We start from the raw sequence: 11,120 nt of genomic DNA, 5'->3' as shown, positions 1-11,120 counted from the left end.
AGAGTTGCATCCTAACACAATGTATTGGTTTTACTCCTTGTCAATCACATTTTTATTCAAATTGACTGGCTCCCATATCTAATTTTGCCCACTCATTGATGAGTGAGGACCACCAGCCATTGTGTAAACAGCGTTACAGCGAAGTTACTACACATATAATGATCACATCATATGCTCGAAAAAAACATTTTCAGACTGCGAAAGGCAAAAAAAATGTTTCTTTTGCTTATATATCTTTATTTGATATATATTTACACCTATGTTTTCAGAGTGTACATAACAGTCATGTCTTCTTTATCTGTATCTTTGTTGCCCCTGTCCCTAGTTGTTATTTTCTATTTTTATATTTTTTTTAATTCCTTGTATGTGCACGACTCAAAAGTAGTAAAGTGAAGCATGAAACTGTGTGGGCAATGTTAGATAAAATAGGGTTCCAAAACACCAGGAATGCGGCACCAAGAAGACCAGATATGGACAAGGACCTTTGCAAGGAAACAGCTGAGAGAAGCACACAGGAGAGGCCAGAGGTCATGGGGGAAAGCCACACTGGACAGGAATAATCCCAATTTGGGAACCCCAGATTCAATATGGATGGAACAGAATGTGATGATGACCTGCTCAATTCTTTTATTTTATTTATAACCAGTCTTAAAAAACAGCTGGTAAAATTTGGCATAACAAAGGCTTAGAATAAGTCTTTGGACGAAGCAGCAGGAGACCCAATCAATGACCAGTCGCATCATGTAATCTCTTCGATTTCAACTTTCAAGTACTGATAATAATAAGTCATTATACGATTATTGAAATTATGAGTCCCAGTCATCCCCCTACCTCACCAACCCACTGGTTAGCTCCAAACATTTTCAGTTATTCTTCTACTGCCAACACCAACAGCAACAATTGGCCCTGCTGTTGGCAGCTGATGGCCAGAGCCAAGGGCAAGAAAAGATCAGCTCTAAAATGTTATTTAGGACAAGGAGAATCATAAACAGCATCAAAACATGATAGTAGACACCAAAAGACTGAAGGGTGGGATTCAGGGAACCTTTTATCACAAATGTTAGCCCACTTTACTGATGTCCCTAAAAATATACTACATCAAAAGCATTTTTTTGTAAATTCTTCAGTTTTATATTATTTTGGAGGAGTAATAAACTATCAGGACTCAGATGTGGTTGTTTGTTTGGATTAATACTCATTGTACTGAATTTACATAATCTGGATTTGAACAGCAGAGTGAGTTTTCACTATCAGAACTACCCGATCCCAGAAGTGGCATAAATCAAGAAATATAATTGTGATAATTAATTAAATGAATTCTCACCTTGAATAATATGTTAGAGATATGGCAGGTGTAACAGTTGTGCAGGAGTATCCTGCATGGTTGAGATGACGCCCTCACCAAACTGAACCAAAAGAGTTTAGATAACGGATCCAAAGGGAGAGAGCCAGGGAGCTGAACAATGCCAAAGGTTCAACACACCCTGGGAATTATCTTTACCTGAACTGCTGTGACATATAATAATATAATGCTTAACATATGATGTTGATTGACTGATTTTGACATGAAACTTTACTCTGAAGATGCAGTCTGATGATGACCTAGTATTTTGCCGAATGTAATGCCGAGTTTTGGTATTTTTTTGGAGAAAACTGCTAACCTAAAATGCATGGAATCGTTTTTTATTTAAATTCAATACAGACAACATGCCTATTTTATTACCAATAGTTACAAAGAAGAGTATATCGTTGTTAAACAGTACTTTTCCTTCAAAATCATTGAAATATAATTTTCGCTTCGCAGTGCGCGCTCCCGCGACTGGCATGCCGTTCTCGCATAGGGCAGAACTCGGTTGTATTGACCACGTGGCTCATTAAGCCAATAGGAACCCATCCTTCAAGCGCGCGCAACTTGATTCAGGAAGTACGCATTTAATGTTGCGTTTACAAGTTAGCGAAAACATTCTTCAGATATCCAAAAACCGATAAGTTGCTTTGTTAATAAAGACAGAGTTCAGCTGAAAATGTCCGCTGGTCCTGAGTCTACACATTTATCATCGCTTGGGAGGGGTGACGGCTTGCATCAACAGGGTAGGACAAATGTTTAGTTGCTAACTTAATTTAACGTCAGCTAATACTCTTAACTTACTCTGATAAAATGCAGATTTTGAGGCTTGTAACCTTATATTACAAGAATTAAGATCGTACTTCCATTTTGCTTATTCATACCCGAAAACCAAAATAATACGTGTTTCTAAATCTTTAAATATAAAAGTAGTTTGCATATACTGAGATGTCAGTGATTTGGTCTGTCCATTGATAACACGTTTGCTGTGTTTGTTGTCCTCCCACCCAGTTCTCGCCTCCTTCCCACTGTGTGACATTACAGAGGAGGATCTGACCCAGAACCCCCAGTTCTGTAAACTCCTGGCCACCCTGTCACAACATGTGGACCGAAATGGACTCACGGTCCCACTGAAAACAGAGCTGGAAAAGGTATCAGAAGAGACTGGAACAACACAACTCCAACAATGTTACCTTCCACATTTACTAACATACAAGCTTATTGCTTTGCAAGACGAATGTAAGACATGATGCAATTCAAACTAAACTTAAGACAGACCTAACAACTTGATGTTTACCACTTCATGAAGATAAGGTTTTCATATTCAAATACACATTAAGTAGTCTTTGACTTACCAACCTCCACTGGTAACCAGAAATAATTGCAATCACAGAGATGGAACTTGTTTCCTCCTGCTCTGGTCTGAGTGTGTTAGCTTTTGTGTATGTGTGAGCACTTACAGATGCTTTATTCCAGGCTGAGCAGAAGCTGCAGAGCCAGAGGCGTCACTGGCTGCGCTCCGAGAGCCTCCACAAAGGGCTGCAGGAGATGATCCAGGACCACTGTATCAGGAAGCACCACACCACGGTGCCCCCCGACCAGACCATGGTACATTTCATATACTTGTTTCCACAATGAGCTGTCAATTACTCATGGGCAACATATTTCTGGTCATTAAAGCTACCATGTAATATTATACTTTAAAAGCTGAACATTTGTGACAAAAGATCTCTCACTTTGTGTCTGTGTGTGTAGTTCTATGAGACAATGGAGAAGTGTCTGCTGGTGGCGCAGTGTGTCAGACAGCTGGATCCCAGTAGCACTACCAAACAGGACCAGCCCAATCTTCTGGGTCTGAACCCCCAACTGATTCTGGAGCTCATGCCATCGGAGAAGGTGAGTCTGCAAAACACAGAATATACACCTTCATACTTAAAGGATATCAGAGAGAGAGAGAGATACTTCAGTAACGAATGTAGCTTGTTTACCAACTATGCTGTATTTATCGTCACCAGAATGTTCAAAGAATGAAACAGGGTCTTCCCAGAGAGCTGGAGAAACATCTGAAGAAAAAGTGTCTGAGCCTGCTCTCTTACTATCAACCTGAATGGGGTACAGTATCTAGATAGTATCTGCTCAGTAAATATGCTCACTCTCACTACATGTACTTTTTATATCAATTTATTGTCCTGCATTGGAATTCTAGAGAATGAGAGTGAGGGTCTGAAGAACAGCAAGTTGTCCCATCTGTCAGCCCAGCTGGACAAAGAGAAGAAAAGAGCAGAGAGTCTGAAGGAGACCTGCCGGGAAAACACCGTTCTCCTGCAAAGACAGACTCAACTCTACCTCTCTGTAAGGGCATTCTCAAGTGCATGTACTAAACTGACACAAGCTAATACCTTTCTTCCGTCTTGTGGCAGTTTATCACATATATATGCATATTTGTTTTGCAGGTTCACTTGTAAAGCAAAATGTCTCAAGAAAAAAATATTTTAAAAGCCATTGAATATGCTGTGTTATGTATAATATTAAAATATTTTCCTCTCAGTTTTTTTTCTTTTTCTACTTGACTTGTGTCCAGGAAGTGATTAAGTGTATTCAGCTTCTCCAGTCTCTAATCTTGGACCACAGGCTGAGGATCCAGACAGATCTGGACCGGAAGAAGTTAGACTACTTTGAGGGAAAATGTGAATTAGTCTTGCAGAAGATCAAGTAAGGAGATTTCAATTATTTGCATGCTTCTCTATATTTTGATATCACATTTTATTTACCGGTGCCTTTATCTAGAAAGACATACTAAAGCATGTTTTTCTCTTCTTCCTTCATAGGACTGAGATGGTGGAGATTCAGCTGGACACATACACAGTGGACTCAATATCTGCTCATAGAAAAATAAGGCAAGAGGCCATCATTCATATAACTCCACTTTGTCAAAGGCAACACACTGATTGAAGTTGAGGGACCCCATACTGTTCCTCACTAGTGTTCATCGTAAAAATGGCCTTGAATTTGTACTGTAACTTCCTGATATCAAGAATGCCAAAAAGTTATTATAGAAACTACATTCTGGCTGATACTTCTCTGAAAACCTGACAGTCTGTTGTCGTTGTGTCTAAATTTCAGAGAGAAGCTGGAGTCTGAGCTGAAGGCCTCTCAGGTGGAGAAGCAGTCTGTTGAGTTGAAACTGGCCTCCTTTGAGATCTTGGGCAAGGAGTTTGAAGCCTTGGCTGAGGAATACTGCAGACTACGGCAGGAGATAGAAATGAATAACTGGGCTCTGAAGGAGTTCACCCAGTGCAAGGACAAGTGAAGTTCATATATGATTGCTGGGACAACAGCCAGCCGTTCCCTTTTCATAGTGGAGCATTGCTCACAATGACATGATGGCTTTTGGACACTTGACACACAAACTGTATGAACGTTTGACCTACAGGAACTATGTAGCATGTACAGTCGTGAGTGGGCTAACTCCCATTACAGCCCCTTATTTAAGAATAAATTCAGTTTTCTTAAAACGTCACCATGGTAATCAGCGTTTCTGCTGTCTTTGTCTCTACCACAACCCATTTGGAGTTCAAGAAATGTAGAATTTATTACTCTTTTAATAAGATTCAGCTTTACACTAAGCACTGGCTATCATCAATATGACTGCGTAACTACTTTTGAAGAAGTGAGAATCACTATAGATAGATAGATAGATAGATAGATAATTCAAAGTACCAATGCCCTACAATTGACGTCCTAGTCTGCAGCAGTAATGCACCTATTGGCTTCGATCTAACTGCCTGAACTTAAAGTGTTGAGATCTATATTGTAAAATTTTAATCTGCATTGAACACCTTACCTCAGGTATCAATACATAGTCAAAAGTGTCAAAAGTTTGATGATCATTCCTGTATATGTTGTGGTATAAACCTGGAAATAATCTACAAAAATGCATCAGCATGAGCCTGAATATGAGTATTGTCCTATTTTCATATAACTTGATTCTCTGAGCTGATATCTGTTCTCACTGACAAAAATGTACAAGACAGGGCCGAACATGTGGGCAGCATCCTCTCAGATATGACGGGAGTCATGCAACACTCATCTTATCCTTTTTTTTTTTCTTCTTGTGTCTTGGCCCACATTATATAGCCTAATTTGAATAAGTGTTACTTTGCTGCTATTACTTTGTCCATTATAAAACAATGCCATAAAGATGATATTTATAGTAGATTAGCACAGCCATTTGTCCTGTCCATGTTGCCTTCACTGTTCTGTCGACGTCTGGCAGTTTCCGTGTTTTCACAAAAATGCCTTCAGGGAGGAAATTAGTTACAATTTTAGAAAAAAAACTCGCAATTAAACTGCTGCCTTAAAGAAATTTTGTTGAGAAGAATAGCTGAAATAAATGCACAGGATAGTACCATTTTGCCGCAGTTTTCATCTTATTCCACAAGATGGCAGTATTCATTCATTGTTGACAGAGGTCATGTCATATTTCCTACAAGACATGAACTCTTAGCATACGTCCTTATTGCTTTTCTATCCATTGTCTTTATACAATATACAACTATCCAAAACCAAAATACACAGAATGAAGCACCTGAGCCACAGTTAAAAATGTTTTATTAACCCCCCTTATATTCTGCACAAGTAATTCTAGTTCAAACTTTCAAATTAGCTGACTTCCTTCACATGACACAACAGAAGTTTCTTAATTTGTTCCCTTATTTTGTCATGTTTATTTTGACTTTCTCACAGCTATCAGAAATTAAACTTATCTATGATCACAATACGTGCTTGTTTTTAATTGTATTTATCCATACAGTAAGCCTATGTATGAGGAATTGTGTTTTAACATTTCAATTTTAGTCTTAACTCTGTCATGTTAACGCCCACTCCGTTATATTCTCTACATTGCCTCTCTTTGGTTATGTCTGCCCCTCTGAGGAGAAGCGGAAGTAGGTGCGAGTGAAGCATCTCGCTCCGTTCGACCATCTCTGCTCTCCTCTCATCAGCAGCAGCAGCAGCAGCAGCCGCCCCGCCTCACGACGAGAACCGCTGGCTGGTCCACCTCCCGACCGACTCAACCCACATCTGTGCTGTCACACAACCGGTATCGCGGCATGCTCGTATTCACACCGGGACATACGAGGTGGATTTTAACCAACGGCGCGCAATGTCTGAAGTGCGAAAATTCACAAAGAGGTTAAGCAAACCCGGGACGGCCGCGGAAGTCAGACAGAGCGTGTCGGAGGCTGTGAAGAGCTCCGTGGACCTTGTGGTGAGCGGAGCTTTTTTTTTTCTGTCCAGATTTCATTCGCTGCAGCCTAAACGTAAACCTATAGCTAACGTTACGTCTCTTGAGTGCACTGTGACCGTGTCTCAGCGGTACTGGCACAGTACTACATTCTCTGCAAAGGACAGGTCATTACAGAGCGATCAAATACCGCGAGTTCGACTCCCATATGTGGACTCGGCTTTCTGAATTGCCGGCTTTCTGAATAGTATGACATTGTCCACAGGAACACATGTTTTCTCAGTCATGTGCGGCTCCTTTTGTGTGCTGGCGGATGAGGAGCAGTGCCAGTAGGACAGCTGCAGCATGGCTTCCCTGTTTTTGCTGCTGGAAATGGCCACATTGTACAAAAAGAAGGCAGTCCATGCATGTTCTTATAATTGATGCCTATTGCTAATGACATTTGTGCAATATATATATATATTTTTAATGCCTCGTTTTTTTCCCCTCCCATTTGAATCAATAGCAGTGCTGGTGGCTGATATAGTGCCTTGGAACAGACTGCAATAATGAGGGATTAGGCGCAGTGGTTTGAGATGAATAGCTCCAAGGATCCTGCTGATACAGCATGTGTGTGTTTGCATGCATGCCCGTGTGTATGTGTGTGAAAACTTACTTTCATGGCGTGACATTCGTCTTGAGACTTCCACTGATGTCAGTGCAGATTCACTTATTTTTGTTTTATCTGAACACATCTGGTAACACCTCCACTTTTCTCATTGTGTGACACTGACACACATGAACCTAAAATAAGGCAGTGGAGCTGGATACGTTTGTATGTTCCCTTTCGATTAGGCTGTAGTCTTATGATGATCATCTTGAGGATTGTGACACAAAGAGGTCACAAGTGTAATAACCATGTGATATGGTTTTGATTCCTGCAACAGAGGTGGTGTGTGTGTGTGTGTGAGTGTCTTGTTTCTGTTTGTTGCCACCTGTGATGTTTGTGCTCTGATGTGTGTTTTCTTAGTAGCAGGTTTTGGCTGCACGTTTTATGGAATAAACAGTTGGCTTGGTAACTGAGAACAAACATTGTTTTGTGTGTGTGTGTATGTGAGGATTCCCTCAGGCATGCTGTGACTGTGCTTCCTGTGTGACTGTGTTTGAGTGTTCATTCTGAACATCTGTATAAAGTCAGTCATACTTCCTGTCTTCCTGGTTTTACGTTTCCAAGCAGAGAGTCAAATAAAACTTTATAGAAGGAGACGGCAGGTTGAGCACAGGACTAAAGGTGAAAATGTGGAGTGACATTACAGTACAGTCATTTTAGCAGACGCTTTTATCCAAAGCAACTTACAATCAGTAGTATATTACATATCATTCACCCATTCACACACTGATGACAGGCTACCATGCAAGGTGCCACCATCAGACTCTAACTAACATTCATGCAACATCCAGTCCACACCGATGGCAAGCCTTCGGGAGCAACTTGGGGTTAAGTGTCTTGCCCAAGGACACATCGACTGCCGAAGCTGGGTATCGAACCACCGACCCTCTGATTGGAGAACTACCTTGCTCTCCACTACGCCACAGCCGCTCATGCCGTGACATTTTGGCTAGTCAAACACAGGAGTGACTGATAACCTCTCCTCTTAATTGCTGCCTTGCGTTGCAGTGATTCCTGGACAGGGCCATTGGTAATGTCTTAAATTCCACATGAGCTTTAACTTCTCAGATAAGTTTAAATATCTGCTGGAAAAAGGTTTCTGATTTATTTGGTAAAAACAAGAGTGCTCTGATGCCAACTGGACTATCAACTATGGAGTCTTATTGCTTCCAATTCTAGTGGGGAAATGACACATTTGGGAACCATTTTAGAGGAATGCACTGTTGCCATATAGGGTGTAGAGGACACAGAAACAACATCTTCCTTATGAATGTACACTGGACTACACGCAGTCTGGCAAGTCTGTGGTCGGTAGAAATGTCACACTATGTGGATTAATAAAGTCTCCTTGACATTTGTCTCTGCTATACAAGCCTCACTGTCACATCACTATGCAAGTAAACCGCATATACCAATCTATGTGGGTATAGAGAAATATCCAAAATATCCACAGTTTTTCTTGTTTTTATGAAAAAAGTTTTGGGGGGTATTTCATTGGACAGCAACACACTTCTAGTCAGTTGTGTACTTGTAACCACATCATATTAATGTGAAGTTAAACCAGTGAATTACAAACTTAATAGAAAAAAACACTGTAATTTGTTGCTGTACATGTGTTGGATTACTAAAACTTAATCCAAATAATTAGCTTTAACTCCGGTTTTAAAAATCCCTTATTTATCCATACGTTCAATGTGAGTGCAACAAGAAGATTGGAGCACTTAGTGGGGTCAGCTGTGGGACAGTGGAGCTGCTTCACACTGTGTGGGACTTCCGTGTGTCTCTCTCTGTGTGTGTGTGTGTGTGTGTGTGTGTGTGTGTGTGTGTGTGTGTGTGTGTGTGTGTGTGTGTGTGTGTGTGTGTGTGTGTGTGTGTGTGTGTGTGTGTGTGTGTGTGTGTGTGTGTGTGTGTGTGTGTGTGTGTGTGTGTGTGCGTGCGCTCATCCGTTATGTTTAAGTGTAAACTTCCTTGGCCAACGTGATAAAATCCACCTGGTCACGTTGGATTCGTGGCTCCCTTCCATCTGCTCAACTGTAACGGGACAGCAGGCATCTGGAAATGCACCATTACTTGCCACCATCATCATCATCATCATCATTGTTTTCGTCCCCTGGAGGCATCACTGGGAGTCATGCTTTGCACTCAGTGATTGGTGTGAGAGTGTCCTCCGGCCTGGTTGATGCTTGCGTCACGCAGTTACACCCAAATGTTAGGCCATGTCCTTTCATGTTTTAGCATCTCTCCTGTTACTCAATCAGTGAGAGTGTTGCTTCACAGCTGCCTGTTGTGATTCTTCAGCTTCTTTCCTCTTCTATGAAAGCAGAACTCTCTCCTTCTCTCTCTCTTTCCTTCTGTCTTTGCCTGCCTCCCCTCCCTCTCTCTCTGTAACATGATCAGCGTTGCAGTGGAGCCACTGTGCGCTGATGGTTGCCTCTGACTTATAGCGCTTGCGGTTCAGCTTGTTGCACATGACAGGAAGCAGAGCGGCCGCTTCGGGTGCAGGGCCGGCACAGTCACGTGTAATGCTTTCAACAGTCTCACAGGGTTTGTGTTTTACTGCTGCTCAGGTTGCTGGTTGTCTATTCAGTGGTTGGCCTCGATGTAAAAACATAAAAGTAAAGCTATGTAATGTAGAGAGGATTCTGCAGATACTAAATTTCGCTTTTCCAAAGTTTCATTGGGGTTGGGAAGTTTTTAGGTTAGTGGTTCAAAAAAGAAAAAGCTAATGGCAGGTTTCATGCAGACAACAGAGAAAGTTGGGGTCTGGTGGAAAAATCTGCAGAGAACACGTACTTGTAACCAGCTTATTTCACGAGCCAAATTATTGGTTAGAGAACATCTAAAGGGAGGACTTTTCTTTCCTTTTAGATACAAGGATATTCAAGGGGGGGTTAACCCCTTTAAAGCCTTACTGAACTCTACTGTATAGCCAAACGGTGTTCAAAACCACAGAGCTTTATTTTCCAAATTCTAGTGGAGATCCAAAGTTTCCAAAGATACCAAACATGCCCGGATCAAGTCTCAGGAAGTGTGGAGTCTTGGATTGGAAGATTTGACTCAGTGTAAACATCATATAGCTTCACTGAGGTGTTGGAACGAACTGATCCACAACATGTAAAACTGTCATATGGTGTGGAATTCAATTGTTTTTCCAACTTTTAATGCTGCTTAAAGCCTTTGAATTAAACCCAGGCAAACTCAGCTCCTACATTTGGAAGCGTCCTTGAGGGAGACACCGAACCCCAAGTTGCTTCCCGGGTGCTTCACAGCAACCCACTGCTCCTAATGATTAGGTTTAATGCAGAGGTTTAATTTCATGTTTGTACCTGTATGCAAACAAGTTGTTTAAGTTTTCGTTTGTTTTTAAATCTAATAAAACATATTTAAAAGTATGTGTTTTTTGTTTTTTTTGGTTTAAATTTTAAGTTAAGTTGTAGTGAGAGTGGAATAGAAAATATGTGGTCAGGGCCTTTAAGTGGTAAAAATGGGGGAACACCGTGTAAGTGTGCATGTTATCCAGATGAACTGAATAATATGCACAGCAAAGCACATTCACATGCCCAGTGATAGTTTTAGAGGGAAGGTAGTAGGAAATCTAAGCAGTAGGAAAAAAAAAAAGCAGCAGCCAAGCTACAGCATTTACTTTATTGCTGGCTCTCTCTCAATCTGCCCACTCCTACAGTGGTACAGAAAAAAAGCTCTGCATCTCAGCTGCACGGCTCTTAAATGGAAATATGACAAGGTGGAACATGACTCAACAATCCCCCTCCACTGTCTGGGTTTTTAGAGTCCCTCTCCCCACTGCCATGCCTGAATGGCCTGCAGCTCCTCTGCCTGGTGTCGCTCAGCAGAGGCTTATTGCCTAAGCTATTCATCACCAC

At 41.3% G+C, this 11,120-nt stretch overlaps 2 protein-coding genes across 3 annotated transcripts in view; both read left to right on the top strand.

The window, feature by feature from the left end:
- Positions 1–1,907: 1,907 nt before the first annotated feature.
- haus4 (HAUS augmin-like complex, subunit 4) lies at positions 1,908–5,669 on the top strand. The gene is made up of 9 exons (XM_054601675.1): positions 1,908–2,091; positions 2,357–2,496; positions 2,822–2,953; positions 3,101–3,241; positions 3,361–3,457; positions 3,552–3,697; positions 3,927–4,057; positions 4,174–4,242; positions 4,469–5,669. Exons 1-9 carry the CDS (start codon positions 2,025–2,027, stop codon positions 4,653–4,655), a joined length of 1,110 nt encoding a protein of 369 aa, XP_054457650.1. The 5' UTR covers positions 1,908–2,024; the 3' UTR covers positions 4,656–5,669.
- Positions 5,670–6,353: 684 nt separating this feature from the next.
- The window catches only part of dock11 (dedicator of cytokinesis 11), a 61,114-nt gene continuing 56,347 nt past the window's right edge, over positions 6,354–11,120 (top strand). For both annotated transcript variants that reach the window (XM_054601489.1, XM_054601488.1), the window contains exon 1: positions 6,354–6,614. In XM_054601489.1, coding sequence (XP_054457464.1) covers positions 6,510–6,614 — 105 coding nt within the window. In that variant the 5' untranslated portion in view covers positions 6,354–6,509. The remainder of the gene's footprint in view (positions 6,615–11,120) is intronic.

Source organism: Anoplopoma fimbria, chromosome 7, assembly GCF_027596085.1.
Source record: "Anoplopoma fimbria isolate UVic2021 breed Golden Eagle Sablefish chromosome 7, Afim_UVic_2022, whole genome shotgun sequence".
In the NCBI taxonomy this organism is placed as follows: Eukaryota; Metazoa; Chordata; class Actinopteri; order Perciformes; family Anoplopomatidae; genus Anoplopoma; species Anoplopoma fimbria.
The sequence above is the reverse complement of the archived record's forward strand: the minus strand, read 5'-3'. Positions and strand labels throughout refer to the sequence as shown.

Excerpts from the sequence above, each read along its gene's own strand:
- haus4 (XM_054601675.1), top strand. The coding sequence starts at position 2,025 with ATGTCCGCTGGTCCTGAGTCTACACATTTATCATCGCTTGGGAGGGGT. Across the intron at positions 2,092-2,356 it reads TGACGGCTTGCATCAACAGG|TTCTCGCCTCCTTCCCACTG; the intron begins GTAGGACAAATG and ends CCTCCCACCCAG. Across the intron at positions 3,698-3,926 it reads AGACTCAACTCTACCTCTCT|GAAGTGATTAAGTGTATTCA; the intron begins GTAAGGGCATTC and ends ACTTGTGTCCAG.